Here is a 17,236-nt window from a genome sequence, read left to right on the forward strand (position 1 = left end):
TATACTCTATATCTTGTAATAACCTGTGAAAGAGGAAAAGTGTTAGCTGCTCAGTAGTGTCTGACTCTTTGCGAGCCCCATGGAGACAGCCTGCCAGGCTCCTCTGTCCACAGAATTCTCCAGGCAAGAATACTGGAGTGGGTAGCCATTCCCTTCTCCCAGGGGATATTCCTGACCCAGGAATTGAACCCAGGTCTCCTGCATTGCAGGCAGATTCTTTACCATCTTCGTCACCAGAGAAGACTGTAATAAACTATAATGGAAAAGAATCTGAAAAAAGAATGAGTATATATATATATATATATATACACACACATGCTGCTTAGTTGCTTCAGTCATGTTGGACTCTGTGCGACCCTACAGACTGCAGCTTGCCAGATATCTGAATCACTTTGCTGTGTACTTGAAACTAAGAAGACATTGTAAATTAACTATACTTCAATAAAAAAACATAGCCTTATAAAATACTATTTCTATTTACTGTTGGCAATGGTGAAAAAGATATTAACATCACAGCTCACCAGAAAATGCAGCTTAACACACAGCATACATTCAAAACACAGTTATTTGAAAGCTAATTCTGTCTACTCCATCACTCCAAGTCATTTCCCAAAAGTAATTCTTATAGTTTTCTAATAGGTCTTTATTCCAAGCAAGCTCACCTTTCTAGTTAGCTCTGGTGCAGAATTTATAATGCTTTGTCATCCTATGAGCAATTTCAATGTGCTTTAGTGGGAGTGATATATAATCTCCTGAAAATTCACCCCTTAAATAAGTCCTAATGGGCTCAAAGAACAGCAGTAGCTTAAGTGGATCTATTAAAAAAAGGTTGAGTGGGTCAGTGATTGGGATGGAGATACCATTTCAACTCTCCCTTCAGTTAGTGATCAAAATACATTGACAATCAGTCTAGTTTGGCCATTAAACAAACACACACACACACACACACACACACACACACACACACACCCCTCTATATAATTCACTTGTGGAATCAACGCTTGCTTTGTTCCATTGATCTGAATCATAGATTATACGACAAAGGGAAGGTGCCAGGCCATTTTCATTGCCTCCCTTAGAATCAGTCAGGGTTTTCTGCAGAGCACAGAGCAGCTTCATCTCCTCGCATAGGGAAATTAATTAGTACAGAGAACAAGGAGACATTTCTGTCAGCATTCTCAGAGAAGAAGACCTCTGTGTAATTTTCAAGGTGAAATGTGCTCCACTTCACTGTTTTAGATTTAACTTTCAGCAGACCGAATAGCCTCTATCAGTCTTTAGCAACTGACTGCCGGGGCAGCCATATTCTAATCTCGTGTGGCGCCACCCCTTAGGTGCCAGATCTCTGACGATCTGTCCATCTTCTCCAGGACTGAGTTTCCTCGGGTGTGAGGTGAGAGGGCTAAAGATCTTTTTAGGTGGAAAGGTCTATGAGTTGTGATTTAGAACTATCTATGATGAGAGCATCTGGAAGGAAACAAAGAAATCCTAGAGCCTATTTTGAGAAAAACAATTTTTCTTCACAAAACCAAACTTGTCATAATTTAAAGTAAAAAGGATAGAACACAGAAACAATCCACTGTATACAGCTGGTGTGAAAATGCTGGGAGAGCAAGTGAGGTGATGGATCTTCCCACATTTCTTCCCAGAGTCTCAGGCTGCAGGCTGACAGATGTGATTCACCATCCTACAGACCGAGCTCCGTGCGTCCAGTTAAGGTTGGCATTTTAAACTTGCTCTGCAAGCCTTTAGAGAATCCACATGTATGGACTCTTTTTTTTTTCTTCAAATTTACAGAATCGTTTTTATTTTTGCAGAGCTACAATAAACTGGAAAGCCATCAAACACTGAATGAAATTGTTCATTGGATTAAAAAAACATCTTGCTACCAGACTCTCAGATCATTGTGATTGAACAGAAGTCTGGAAAGGCAGGTTTAAAATTAACAATCACTTGCTATTCTAAACTCAGCAAGGACAGGGGTGGACTGCATTCCAGCAAAAAAGAACTCATATTAAATTTAACATTAAACAAGTCAACCAAGGACCTTAATAGGAGGTTGTTTTTTTTTTTATACACCTGTGGTTAAATATTCTAATATTCTGATGTTTGTCAACAGCATCCTTTTGCGGGTATGACTGTTACCTAGATTTTTTTTTTCTTTCTGTTTATTTCAAAGTTGACATTTTACAAGTTACTTAGGAACTGTTGAACCATGAAACTATATTTCATTGTCAAAAATGCTGAATGGTGAAATAATGACTAGCTTTCAGTGTGCCTCTTATTTTATAATCTAGTTGAGCTACTAAATTTAGATGTGAACTAAGAGACTGTCTCTTCTGAGAAATAAGTTATTCCCCCCATTGCCTACAGGTTTATGAATGTTTGAATGTAAATATATGAATATATGAATGATTTAAGAACATAAACATATCACCACTCGTAATCATGTGCATTTTACTTGAACCACAATGTGGGTTTGGAATAGGTTTGTGAATAGAGCTTGTTTTCATGTAAATGGGATCAAGCGGTACCACTGGTTAGCTATTCAGGGAATCAGACAATGCCACCCTTGCTGGAAATGGTTCAGTAAGAATTTAATCCATGTACCTAATATTTGAACTCCAACTCTTGCTTCATATTCCTGTGGCCTAATCCAGATCTCATTGACTGACAATGACTCGAGGATGGTGTGAAACTTAACGTCATCTATTTATGTTTGGCACCTATTTCTGGCACCAACTATTTCAGGTTTCATCTTAGAGGTAGTGACTAAAGGGAGCTTTCTTTTCCTCCTGTGACATTCTTCAAAAAAAAAAAAAAAAAAAGCAGCCTGGTCTGCCTGCCTGCCTGTCCTTAGAAGCAGCATCTGTGTAATAACTCTGACAGAGAAACATCAACCCTACAAGACATAAAGAACTTCTGGAGTCCTGGGCTTCCCTGCTATAGGCACATCGTGTATATTATGAACATCACTGTACTTTTAAAGTTTCTAGACAGCGTACCCATCTCTGCAAGTACGAAGACAGACTACTTACTTCCAAAGCATTTCTTTGGGAAATAATATCAGCATCGCAGTGAGAGCAGCTTAATGTTTCACGTTTACAAATGGGAAATTAAAAACAGCCTGACATTCCAGCACTGATGACACCAGGAGGGGAAAAAAACAATCCATGCATAGAAGAAAACCATTTATAAATGAAACTTGGTATATTTGGTTCATCTGAATACATACATTCTCAATAGTTGCTAGCTGGGTGTATATGTATATGGTATGTGTGTGTATGTATGTACGTATTACATCATATTATTATGTTATGTATTTGGAATGAAAGCCTTAACTGAATATGCATTATGTATGTTGGTTGTACAGGATCCTGTTGTTGGCTACGGGAAAAAAGACTATTTTTCAAACATGTTGTGTGGCTATTTTTAACCTGAGAACATTAATCAGAAAAGAGCCTGAATCTTACTTCCTCTGCTTGTCTCTCTGGTACAAATAGGATGACATGGTGTGAGTGTCATGACACAGCCAGGCTGTTTTGATATTTGTGCAAAGGACACATTTAACTTGAAATCTCTTGGCCAGACCTGACTTTCCCCACATAATCAGAGTCCATCAGTGGGTGACCCTCGTCTAAATCTCCAAGAAGACCCTGCCCTCCTTCCCTCTCTCCGCTGCTCTCTGATCTGACTTTCATACTTAATCTGATCTAATCCTGCCAGCATTATCTTCATCCGTGCAATGAAACCTGGAGGATCCTTTCTCATATTTGGTGAGGAAAGGCATTTACTAAATTACTTGCTCAAATCATATGGTGAGGTTTTAGCTCCTTATTTTTGATTAGATGAGGGCTGTAATATTGAGACACAATATCAATGATTAGTCAGAAATCTGGTTCTCCCTTTTTTCTGGAAAAAGGCTTTCTGAAATTGGGTGCAGAGAGACTAAAATGGCCGTGAAAAACTCAACTAAGAATGGAAGAAAATATTTAATTTTCACTGAGAAGTGTTTTCCTGGAGAAAACAGAAAACAAATCTAATTTAAGGGACTTAGGCAGAAAGTTTACCCACTAAAAATCTTACTAAATAATAATTTTAAATAAAGACTTCCCGGAGATTCCATTCCATTCATTCAACTCTCACATAAGGAAAATCTTCTCTAGGTTATGGATGTTGTGTTTGGGTTTATCAATAGAAGAGAACTCCTTTAGAATCAGAACTTGTGTTTTCAAATTCATAGTGTCATTTTAAAAATCATTAGAAAACTACAAATAAGACCTTACTCTTAACAGAAAAAATTGTGAATTGTCATGTTTCTCATATGCTGAAATAATTATTCAACACAAGAAGAAAATACATAAGATTAGTTGAAATCATTATTAAGGTTTGATACATTTTTATCCTGAGACTTTCATTAACAATAAGTAGATTGGGGTAAGAGGGAAGACAAAATATCTAATGTAAATTATTTTTAAAAGGCAAGCATCTGACAAAGATTTTACTATTATTATTTGCATAACAATAAAATGGAATTTGATAATTCTTGTTTTAAGTATAATTAAATATCATAATTGAAGACATTGGAACGACTAGATAGCAAATATACATCTTAAGAAAAGCTATTTCCCTAAAGATATTCCACAGATATGTTTATATGCTGGAGTGCATATGTGTGCACACACACATACATCTATATATTCCCTTATATCAATAGTCAGATCTCTCCTAAGAAGTAAGCTAATTGAGCTGTTTGTGTTGATAAACTCCTTTTTCTCCAGACTATTCCTCCCCGAGCCATAATTATTTGCAATTTGCCTAAGTCGTCCATTTACTGATACGTCAAGCATGAAACAGAGGCAATTCCAGAAAATGGAAATGCTTCTCAAAATCAATCTTTGGGAAATAATGTGGTAGAAGTTACTGTGTGATAGAAGACTACCTTATAACTGTCACATGGAGATGAATATTAATTTGTGGAGGTTACGGCGGCTGTGTGCCTCATTTGTTGACTCTGCTTCACCGTCAGCAGAGCAGCACAGCCCAATTACTCCAGCAAAGCTATTTTTTTTTCTAACAGGAGTTTTATGATTTTTATGTACTTACCAGTCAGCACACATAACAATGTCAAAATGTCCTTCCAGTTGAGAGACATCTGTCTCATTATCCCATCGTAAAACGCTTGAGAAGAAAAAGATTTTAAAAATTATACTTAGGGTTTTTTTTTTTTAACTTTTGATTTTGAGCTATTAACATTATTTTTGTGGCACTTGAAATTATTTAAAAGGTATTTACAAATTATTTCAAAAGGCATAATAAAAAAACTAGGGATGTAACTGTCTGTTCCATATTTTATTTAGTCTTCAAATCTTGGAGAGGAAGAATTTTCTATTCAAATACAATAGTTAGGTTTCTGCTAGTTCTTATAGGCTTGTGTAGACATGCTAGGAAAAAGTATCATATCTTGACCAGCATCATTAGAATGAGTCCAGACTCTTAATATCAATGAAAGTACATAATGAAATCAAAGTGCTCCCCATCTACTGGAATACAAACTTATACAAAATAAATGATTTACACAGTTAAAAATCCTCCTTGCAAGGCAGAGGACACAGATTCGATCCCTGGTTCAGGAAGATCCCACAAGCTGTGGGGCAGCTAAATCCAGGCACCACAACTATTGAAGCTCACGAGCCTAGAGCTCGTGGTTTGTATCAAGAGAAGCCATTGAAACGAGAAGCCTGTGAACTGCAACTAAGGTAGCCCTGCTTGCTGCAACCAGAGAAAGCCCACACAAAAATGAAGACCCAGCACAGCCTAAATAAGTAGGTAAATATAAAATAATAAAGTAAATGATGTGAAAGGTAGTGCTTGGCATATCAGCTGCATTTCTTATTGAGGAATACTTTGGCAAGACAGAAGAAAAGAATACCAAGTTTCCTTTGGGAATTCTCAGGTTTCAGGCATATTTTAAAATTCACCTTTCCGGACTTTTAGTCTCTAAAAGAAGAAGAGGTTTTAAACCTCACATAACAACAATAATTAATAACATGTATTTGAAAATTCTAGTTATTCTTATGATGCCAACCAGAGATGTTGTTACTTTCAATTAATAACTGTGATGATTAGCATTTTATCATATTAAAGTATTTAATGACTCCTCTTCCCACCTCATCAACTGTGATTTGCAGTATTACTTTTCAAAGTGAAATTCTGCTCCTATTATCTATTTTGATTATTATTTAAAACTAAACTGCGTGAGCATAGCCTACTCTGGCAAGTTATATTTGCTTATCTTGGTGGGTTCTTTATTTCTTTTAGATCTTCTCTTGTTTGGATATAGAAATAAGTCTGATTTTAGTAAGTCCTAAAGTTCTTTTCAAATATTAATACATTAATATACATCTATGCTTGTTAACTTTTTTAAGGTAGAAAGATTAACCACATGACCATGAAAATACCTGTACAGACGGAACACCAGTTATTCACTCACTCATTTGGCTCATCCTTAATGGGTACCTACTATGTGGCAGGCCCTGCTATGTGCCACAAGCCACGCTTCACAGAGGCAGCTGGCTCCATAAACCTATACGTCAGATGCTGTGCCCTGTGAGTTATGTAAGCACACAGACTCAGAGCTCCACGGAGGGTTTTCCAGAAGAAGCAGATAACCTCTTTGTTCACAGGTCCTGTGACACATGGACGAGCTTTATAAATTCGCTGTAGTGTTGTACTTGCCCAGGCCTATTGGAGAGCTAAGAAATGGATGAAACCAGGAAACCCTTAAGGTATTAATGCTGTTTCATTTCTAGATTGATTCCTCAAAGGCCCCACACACCTGGGAAGAATGGGAAACAACCAACACCAGCTTTTCTAGAAACACTGAGGCTTCCAAGTGTAGCTGGGACTCAGGCTCAGTGGGAGAGTGAGCCTTCATCAGAGACTTGAGTGTCTTTGAGAGTTTCCACATGAATAAGACAATTTAAAATATAAAAGTAACATCTCCACTACATAAATTTTGGGGAAAAAAAATAAAAGTATTAAAATTACTCATCATCTTACCATTCATGAACCATCGTTTAGAAGATCCTTCTAATATTTGTGTAATGACTAATGCACCAGAACAGAAACTGCAGGAAATGCTGTGGTGAGATTGGATATTGGATTCCTGAGGTGCTTCAGCCCCTCAGTTTGACAAAGACCAACCAGAGAGATGGGGATCTAAACAGCAATGGGTTGTGGGTTGGTACAGCAGAGATAACGAGCCGTGATTCTAAAAGAAATGGAAATGCTCAGCTTGGCTACATGGACCACAACACATTCCCTAAAGGCATTGCCCTAGAGGCACTTTCCCCCACTTTTCATGAAGTGTATGGCCATGCTGTCCCCATGGCTGTAAGCAAGTAACAGAGAGGGAGAGGAGTATGGACAGAGTCCAGTTTTGACATGACAGACGTGGCGGTGGTGGTAGTGGTGGTGGTTTAGTCGCTAAACTGTGTCCAACTCTTACAACCCCGTGGACTGTAGCCTGCCAGGCTCCTCTGTCCATGGGATTTCCCAGGTAAGAATACTGGAGTGGATTGCCATTTCCTTTTCCAAGGATCTTCCTGACCCAGGGATCGAACCCATGCCCCCTGCATTGCAGGTGGATTTTTTTACCAACTAAGCCACCAGGGAAGCCCATGACAGACTTTAAACATCGGTTCCTTCCTTTACCAGCTGTGTGACTTGGGCAATTATTTCACTTCCCTGAGTTTGTTGTCTTATCTGTAAAATGGAGATAACAATGGCCACCTTCTTGAACAATGTAAGGGCACCATTTACACTGTATTCTGAGTTCCATTGGTCACACAGCAAACAATGAAACTGGTGCCTCCAGGAGTGGTGGACTCAAGTGGCTTCTATCTGGGAAGGCTAGAGATGATAGACTTCCATATTCAAGGAGCTGGTCCTTCCAACTCCTTTCCTCTGATGGTCTTGCCCTCCCTCTCCTCTGACACTCAGGTGACAGTCATGGACACCAGAGCAGTGCTTTAGCTGTGAGGCAGGACCAGATTTTTTGTTATTGTTTATAGCCAATCTGTTGCAGACCATTACTTTTGTAAAATACAATAGCAAGTGAATAGACAAATGAGATTTTAAAAAAGCAAACACATTCTGAATACAAGTCCACTGATCATAGGCCAACAAATGTCCATCTAGTAAAGGCTATGGTTTTTCCGGTGGTCATGTATGAATGTGAGAGTTGGACTGTGAAGAAAGCTGAGCACTGAAGAATTGATGAACTGTGGTGCTGGAGAAGACTCTTGAGAGTCCCTTGGACTGCAAGGAGATCCAACCAGTCCATCCTAAAGGAGACCAGTCCTAGGTGTTCATTGGAAGGACTGATGCTGAGGCTGAAACTCCAATACTTTGGCCACCTCATGAGAAGAGCTGACTCACTGGAAAAGACCCTGATGCTGGGAGGGATTGGGGGCGGGAGGAGAAGGGGGCGACAGAGAATGAGATGGCTGGATGGCATCACCGACTTGATGCACACGAGTTTGGGTGAACTCCGGGAGTTGGTGATAGACAGGGAGGCCTGGCGTGCTGCGATTCATGGGGTCACAAAGAGTCGGACACGACTGAGCGACTGAACTGAACTGAACTGACCATAGGCTTGGATGGCACAGAAGTGTTTCTAAACATTTCCTTCCATTTCTGAACTTGCCTCCTTGCAGCTCAGTAATGCAGTTTGCAAACTGACACCAGTCTCTGGCCTCCTCATTAAGTAGCCCGGCTCTCAGTCCTTGTCTTTACCAATGAGTGCGACACTGACCTACTCTCCAACAGCCCCACTTCTCACAGTTCACCTCTCTCTTCTAGTAAGGACTCTGATTCAAACCATCTTTCAATCTTCAGTTCAGTTCAGTCACTCAGTTGTATCTGACTCTTTGTGACCCCATGAACCGCAGCACGCCAGGCCTCCCTGTCCATCACCAACTCCCGGAGTTTACCCAAACTCGTGTGCATTGAGTCAGCGATGCCATCCAACCATCTCATCCTCTGTCATCCTCTTCTCCTCCCACCTTCAATCTTTCCCAATATCAGGGTCTTTTCAAATGAGTCAGCTCTTCCCATCAGGTGGCCAAAGTATTGGAGTTTCAGCTTCAACATCAGTCCTTCCAATGAACACCCAGGACTGGTCTCCGTTAGGATGGACTGGTTGGATCTCCTTGCAGTCCAAGGGACTCTCAAGAGTCTTCTCCAGCACCACAGTTCAAAAGCACCAATTCTTCAGTGCTCAGCTTTCTTTATAGTCCAACTCTCACATCCATACATGACCACTGGAAACACCATAGCCTTGACTAGACGGACCTTTGTTGGCAAAGTAATGTGTCTGCTTTTTAATATGCTGTCTAGGTTGGTCATAACTTTCCTTCCAAGGAGTAAGCGTTTTTCATTTCATGGCTGCAGTCAGCATCCGCAGTGATTTTGGAGCCCAGAAAAATAGTCAGCCACTGTTTCCACTCTTTCCTCATCTATTTGCCATGAAGTGATAGGACCAGATGCCATGATCTTCGTTTTCTGAATGTTGAGCTTCAAGCCAACTTTTTCACTCTCCTCTTTCACTTTTATCAAGAGGCTCTTTAGTTCTTCTTCGTTTTCTGCCATAAGGGTGGTGTCATCTGCACATCTGAGGTTATTGATATTTCTCCTGGCAATCTTGATTCCAGCTTGTGCTTCATCCAGCCCAGCGTTTCTCATGATGTACTCTGCATAGAAGTTAAATAAACAGGGTGACAATATACAGCCTTGACGTACTCCTTTTCCTATCTGGAACCAGTCTGTTGTTCCATGTCCAGTTCTAACTGTTGCTTCCTGACCTGCATACAGGTTTCTCAAGAGGCAGGTCAGGTGGTCTGGTATTCCCGTCTCTTTCAGAATTTTCCAGAGTTTATTGTGATCCACACAGTCTTCAATCTGCTGATCTTCTTACTCTGTCACTGGTCCTTTTCCTTCATGTTTATCTTCCCCTCTTGCCCAGCCAGGCCCTGTCGCTAACCATCTTAACTACTCCCTGGTGCACACCCTTTGCTATCTCGTCCCTTTCTTGCATTCTCATATTTGCTAAATCCAGCTCTCTGCCTGCTCCAAGACTGCATCTGTGCAGCTGAATGTGGTTGGAGAAACACACAAGCATCCTGACTGGCTTTGCTTTAAATTCATGACCCTGGAGACTTCTCTGGTTGTCCAGTAGTTAAAACTCTGCCTTCTAATGCAGGGTGTACAGGTTCAATCCCTGGTTGGGAAGCTAAGGTCCCATGTGCCTTGTGGCCAAAAAACTAAAAAACATAAGAGATACACATCAAAAAAAAAAAAAAAATCGTGACCACAAGCGGATTCTTTATGTTTGGCAGTTGATTTTTCATTTCCCTTCTCCATTTACTCTCCCAGTCTCCTACCTCATTATTTTGCACCAACTTCACTCTTTTCAAAATTCTAACACTTCCTTCTTTATCCTTACTTTCAGCTGATGACCTTGCTTCCTACTTTACTGTCAAAATTGCAGCAATCAGATGAGAACTTCCACAAACTCCCACCGTCACACTTATATTCCTAGCAGCATCTGCACCTGCATACTCTGTTTCTTATTATCTTGGATGAATTAGCCATACTCTTATCTAAAGCCAGTACTTCCTCTTAAAGACGAGGGCCATTCCCCTTTCATTTATTCTACAGCATAGTTCTAACAATTCTTTCTTTTCTCTCCTATATTATCAGAGTTCTTTCCTCTCTACTGGATTATTTCCATCAGTATTCAAACATTCAAGCAGCTATTTCCCCCCTCTTAAAATATCCTCTCTTCACTCTACCCTCCCTTCTGGTTATTGCTCCAATTCCCTCTCACATCTCTGTAGCAAAACTGCATGAAAAAGTTGTTTAAACTCTATTTTCAATTCCTCTCCTCCCAGTCAGGCTTTTGTCCCTACTGTTTCACCAAAAATGCTCTTGTAAAACTCACCAAAGATCTCCACATTATTAAATTCAGTTCAGTTTTTACTCTTCATCTTATTTAACCTACCAGTCTGTACCATTCCCATTAGCTCCAGACTCATATATCCAACTTCCTATTTTAACATTGCCACTTGGGTGTCTGATAGACATCTCACACTCAGTATCTCCAATAATGAATTCCTCATCATCTTTCCCTAAATTCATAGCATTCACTGTCTTTCTCATCTTGTTAATTCTCAGCCCAAAAGCCTTGACTTTTACTTTTTTTACACCCCATGTTGAATATGCCAGGAAATACAGTTAGTTCTACTTTTGAAATATGTCAAAATCCAAGTTTTCTCTATTTCCACTGCTCCCATCCCGGTCTAAACTACCATCTTCTCTAATCTGAATTACTGTATAGTCTCCTAATTGGTTTTCCTGCTATAATCCTACATTTCCTGCTCAAGGGAGCAGCCAGAGAGATCCTTTCAAAATGGATATGAAATCATGAGCCTTCTCTATTTACCACCTTATGACAGCTCCTCTCTTCACACAGAGTAAAAGCCACAGTCTACATTGAACTATAAGACCCTGTGCAATCTAGGTACCATTCTGACCTCAGCTCCCATTACTTGCCCCCTTACTCCCTTTGCTCTAGCAACACCAATCTCTTTATGATTTCTTGAATACACTAGGGATATACTTCTCCCTTCTTCCTCAGTGTGATGCTCTTCCTCCAGACATCCCTAGGGCTGGTTCCCTTAACTCCTTCCAGTCTTTGCTTGAACATCGCACCTTCTCAGAGTGGCTTACACTGATCATTCTACTTAAAGCTACAATCATTCATTTCTACTGCAGTGTTCCTGAACCCCCTGAACCTGCTCTTCATTTTCTTAATAGCAATTATTATCCTTTAATATGCTATATAACTAAATCATTAATTTTTAAAGTTCTTTTTCTCCAATAGAAAATAAGCATCCTAAGGAAAGAGATTTCTAAAATCTGTTTTGTACCATGATGTATTTTTCACTGCCTAGAACAGTCCGTGACACATAACAGCTGCTCAGTAAACATGCCATTTGAATGAACTGGGTATGAAGATACCTAGCAGAGTGTCTGGCATATAGAAGGCACTCAAGAAACAGAGGTTCCTACATTAAGTTGTTCTTTGACTAGAATGTGTGGATTAGGTAGACATGGAGGCCACTTAAAATGCTTTCTCAGGATTTCTACTTTAAGTAATGATGGAGTTACAAGCACCTTGTTTACCCTACTGCCCAAAACAACTAAAAACATATATGTGTGTGTGTGTATATATATATATATAATAGTTTTATATTTTATAATATATAAAGTAATAGTTTTATCTATTTAAAATATATAAATAATAGTTTCCAAGACACTAAGAGTCAGCAACAAATGATAGTGATCCTTGAGTGAGGGGTAAAAATAAAATGAGCCCTACCATTGCCCCATTCTACTCCCTTGAGAGAGTTTCCAGGCCGCAGTACAAAGAGGGTAAACTGAGCTGGAACTAGGTGGATTCTCTGAGCTAAGGAGATGGTACTAAGAATCTGAGGAAACCAGGACCGTTATCGTTTCCAGTATCGAGTATCAGATAGAGTGCTGCACAGAGAGACAGTCTATGGACAGTCCCCCTGAGAAGTATTCTGCAGAGCACTGACTGGAGCATGTGTATGAGGAAACTACTTGAGGTTGGAAAAGAACCACCTAAGAAGATTGGAGGGGACTGGCCATTGCTCACACAGGGCCAGGAAGTGCAGCTGTTCTCACCAGTCAGACTACAGAGCCTCATAATCCACAGGGCACTGAGTAGAGTTCTCAGATGGATCTTGTCTCAGCAGAGGAGAATAACTAGCTCTAGACTAAATGCTGCTTTGGTTCTGCTGAATAAATCTTAAAAGTGATACTCGAAAGGATCAAATTATTTCAAAATAATATAACTGTGTCCCAGAACCAAACAATCATTTATAGAAATATAAAAACATTCAGATACTAAAAAGATAAAATTCAAAATACTTGGTATACAATCAAAGATTATCAGATACGCAAAAAGTCAAATAATAAAGCCCATAATGAGGAGGAAAACTGAATAACTGAACTTGACACAGATGTTAGAATTCACAAAGGTATTAAACTAGGTATCACAATGATATTTACTGTATTAAAAAGTAAGTAGAGACACAAAAGATACTTTGAAAGTACTTCTAATGAGGAAGACTACAATGTCTGAGAAGAAAATACGCTGGATGAAATTCAAAGCAAATTAAGACATTTCAGGAGAAAAAATTAGTGAACCTGAAGACAAAGCAATGGATACTATCCAAAATGAAAACATAAAGTGAAAAAAAATAGAAATAAAAGAAAAGAGTATCAGCAAGTGAGCTGTGAAGCAAATTTATATCCTAATATATGTGTTATTGGAGTCCCCAAAGGACAAAAGAGGGGGAGACAGAAAAAAAAATGTCTGAAGAAAAAATGGCTAAAATATTTTCAAATTTAATAAAAACTATTAACCCACAGATCAAGAAATTTCAACAAACTCCAAGTACAAGAAACATAATGAAAACTACAAGGCATACAGTAAATCCAATCAAATTGTCTGAAAACAGTGATAAACAGAAAAGCACCCAGAGGAAAAGACACATGATTCAAAGAAAGATATGTATGACAGTATATTTCTTTTGAGGAATATGCAAGTCAGGAAACAGTGGAGTGACATCTTTAAAGTACTAAAAGGAAAAAAGGATGCTAACCTTTTGTATGGCCAATCTATTGCATGGCCAGTTACAATTTTTTTTTTTAAGGTGAAATAGATGTTTTCATACATACAAAAGCTGCAAGAATTAATCACCAGCAGATCTGTACTACAAAAAGTGTAAAGAAAGTCTTTTAGGTAGAGGAAAAATCAATACCAGATGAAAATATGGATCTACAGAAAGGAAGGATAAGAACTATAAATTATAACTATGTGAGTAAATATATAAGATTATTTTCTTATTATTTAACTGTCTTAAAAATATAGTTGACTGGTTAAACAAATAAGTATTGTGGGGTTTATAACATATGAATAAATAAAATAGAGAATAATAATATTGTAAGACTGGGAAGGGAGTAATAAAAGTATACTTTTATAAAGTTTTTATAGTAAAGATGAAGTGGTATGGCATTTAAGGATAGATTGTGGTAAGTGAAAGTTATATACTATAAAACCTAAAGCAACCACCAAAATAACTATACCATATATACATCATGATCAAGACAGGTTGATCAAGTGAGGGAATGAAAGAAAGTTTATGGTTTAAAGTTTAAAATATGGTTTCATATTTTAAAATTAATCAATATAATTCATCATATATATGAACTAGAAAAATATGATAATTTCAATAATTGCAGAAAATCCACTGACAAAGTTGAATATCTATTTCTGATGAAAATTCTCAGCAACAAAAGAAAAGAAGGGAACTTTCTCAACCTGAAGAAGATTATCCTGAAAAATCTGTAGCTAGCATCATATCACATTTGGGCTTCCCCAGGGGCTCAATAGTAAAAAATCTGCCTACAATGTAGGAGATGCAGGTTCAGTCCCTGGGTTGGGAAGATTCCCGGGAGACAAAAATGGCAACCCACTCCAGTATCCTTGCCTTGGAAATCCCATGGACAGAGGAGCCTGGTGGGCTGCAGTCTATGGGGCCACAAAAGAGTTATCCATAACTAAGCAAGCAACCAACCAACAACTAACATCATACTTAATGGTGAAAGACTAGATGCTTTCTACCTAACATCAGCAACATGAAAATGATGTTTTCTCTCACTACTCAATATTGCACTAGAGATTCTAGCCAGTGCAATAAGGCAAGGCAAAAAAGGCATCAAGAGTGGAAAGGAAGAAGTAAAACAGTCTTTATTAGTGGGCAATATGATTGTCTATGTAGACTATCCAATGAGATAGAAAAGTAAGTAGAACGAATAAGTGAGTTTAACACAATTATGGCATACAAGATCAATATACAAAATTTAATTGTATTTATACAAACAACAAATAATTGGAAATTTGAATTTCTAATTCCATACCATTTACAATAATATTTTAAAAGCCATACCATTTACAATAGCATAAAATATGAAATAGTATTTCAGTGGACAAAGGGGGTATTTTCAACAAATAATTTAATATTTAATAATATTTAATAATTAGATATCCATATTTAAAAACCTTAAATCCATAGCTCACATCATATGGACGTGAAATGGGTCAACTTAAAATGGATCAGAAGCCTAAATGTTAAACCTAAATTATAAACCTTATAGATGAAAATACTAGAGAAAATCTTTGTAACCTTAGCTTAAGAAAAGATTTCTTAGATATGATACAAGATGCATGATACATAAAAGAAAACATTGGTAAATTAGACTTTATTAAAATTAAAAATTTCTGCACTTTGAAAGATGCCAGGAGGAGAATGGAAAGACAAGCTACTGGCTGGGAGAAAATAGCATATATTTTTGCAAATCATGTATTTGATAAAGAGCTTATTTCCAGAACATATAAAGAACTCTGGGTATGTTAACAATAAGAAAACAAGCAACCCAATTTAGAAAAAAAATGAGTAAAGCATTTGAATAGATACTTCACCAAATAAGATATATAAGTGGGAAATAAGCACATGAAAAGATACCCAATATCATTAGTCATTAGGGAAATTCAAATTAAAACCCTAATGAGCTTATCACTATATATGTATTAGAAGGGCTATAATTTAAAAGATTGACTACACTGAGAGGTGATGACAATGTGAAAAAATGCAACTCTCTGGCACCACTGAGGGGAATATAAAAAACAACCACTTTGGAAAAGAGTTTAGCAGCTTCCTTTAAAAGTTAAATCTATGCCTAAGATCCAGCTGTTCCAGTTCTAGGTATTTATCTTAGAGAAGTGAAAGGATATACCCATACAAAACACATCTCCATCTAACCATACGTGTACATAAGTGTTCATAACAGGTTTACTTGTAACAGCCCCAGACTGGCAATAGCTCAAAGCTCATCAGTGGGTGGAAGGATAAAAAAAATTGAGGCACAGCCACACAGAGGGGGACTACTCAGAAATAAAGTGGAAAGAACTACCAATACATGCAACACACAGGTGATCTCAGAATAGCTTTGCTGCCTGAAAGGACACTGAGGGCAAAAGCACACACTGAATGATCTCATTTACTTAAACCTTTTGAAAATATAAACTAATATACAATAAAACAAAGTAAATCAGTGGCTTCCTGGAGAGGGAGGGAATGTCAAGGGTCAGAAAGGAGGGGGTGGTAAGACATGATCAGTTTTTCAATTATGGGGATGGTTTCAGGGGTGTATACGAATTTCAAAACTTATACAATTATACATACGGTTTATTGGATTTCAATTTTACCACAATGAAACAGTTAAAAATTGAAAATGAAATGCTTTCTGAAAGACAGCAGGGTATATATACATACATATAACTAGGTCCCTTGTCTATATGAGCTTATAATCTAAGGTATAACAATTATAGGTAAAGACATGTAAAGATGGTTTTATCAAACACCCAAATCATGTCAATGCGTTACTTGTAATTGACACTGAAGTATAATGTATGTGTCTCCATTTTGTTTCATCATCATATCAAAATTTTCTGTTTGAAATGAATTACAAAGCAAAATCAATAATCATTACAGGATACATGCTTTAACAATCTTAATATTTATAAGCATGTCAAACCTGTTGAGTTTAACAGTATAGTGCAATAGAAAGAATACTGGGCTTCATAACTTGGAAGCTCTGAGTTCAAATACTAGCTCCCTCACAAGCCAGTCAGGCTGAGAGATCCTCTGAATATCACTGCCCTCAAATATAAAAAAAGAGACAGTAATAGTAGCATTCCACGATGATAATGAGCTGAATGAGATAGAGTAACACAAGTGTATTATGAGTGCTCAATAAATATTAGTTTCCCTTCCCTTACTCTTGCACTAACTTTTGTCTTTTCATTCTGGCTTTGAGGTTGGAGTTTCAACCTGAAATGCAGAGCCCAGTCAATTTCTAACAGGACTCTCACCCTGTGATCTAAAATTCACACTGAATAAAATTTCTCAGTAGATGACCTTACTGAGAGCCTGAGATTAGCTGATACTATCTTTCCCCTCTTCTTTATCTTTTCTGTCTCCTCTTGTCACAAAGGAAGTAGGGTCACTCATCCTTTCAA

The 17,236-nt window shown here is 37.9% G+C and overlaps 1 protein-coding gene across 4 annotated transcripts in view; it reads right to left on the reverse strand.

Annotated features, from left to right (window-relative positions):
* Nucleotides 1-17,236, reverse strand: part of CAMKMT (calmodulin-lysine N-methyltransferase) — a 437,120-nt gene that overhangs the window by 20,375 nt on the left and 399,509 nt on the right. For 3 of the 4 annotated variants that reach the window (XM_088841508.1, XM_055399991.2, XM_055399987.2), the window contains one exon: nucleotides 5,107-5,181. The exons of the other annotated variant lie outside the window; for it this stretch is intronic. In XM_088841508.1, coding sequence (XP_088697634.1) covers nucleotides 5,107-5,181 — 75 coding nt within the window. The remainder of the gene's footprint in view (nucleotides 1-5,106; nucleotides 5,182-17,236) is intronic. 4 annotated transcript variants of the gene reach the window in all.

The sequence above is a fragment of the Moschus berezovskii genome, chromosome 11, assembly GCF_049115385.1.
Source record: "Moschus berezovskii isolate FMDL1 chromosome 11, NW_MosBer_1.0, whole genome shotgun sequence".
Classification (NCBI taxonomy): domain Eukaryota; kingdom Metazoa; phylum Chordata; class Mammalia; order Artiodactyla; family Moschidae; genus Moschus; species Moschus berezovskii.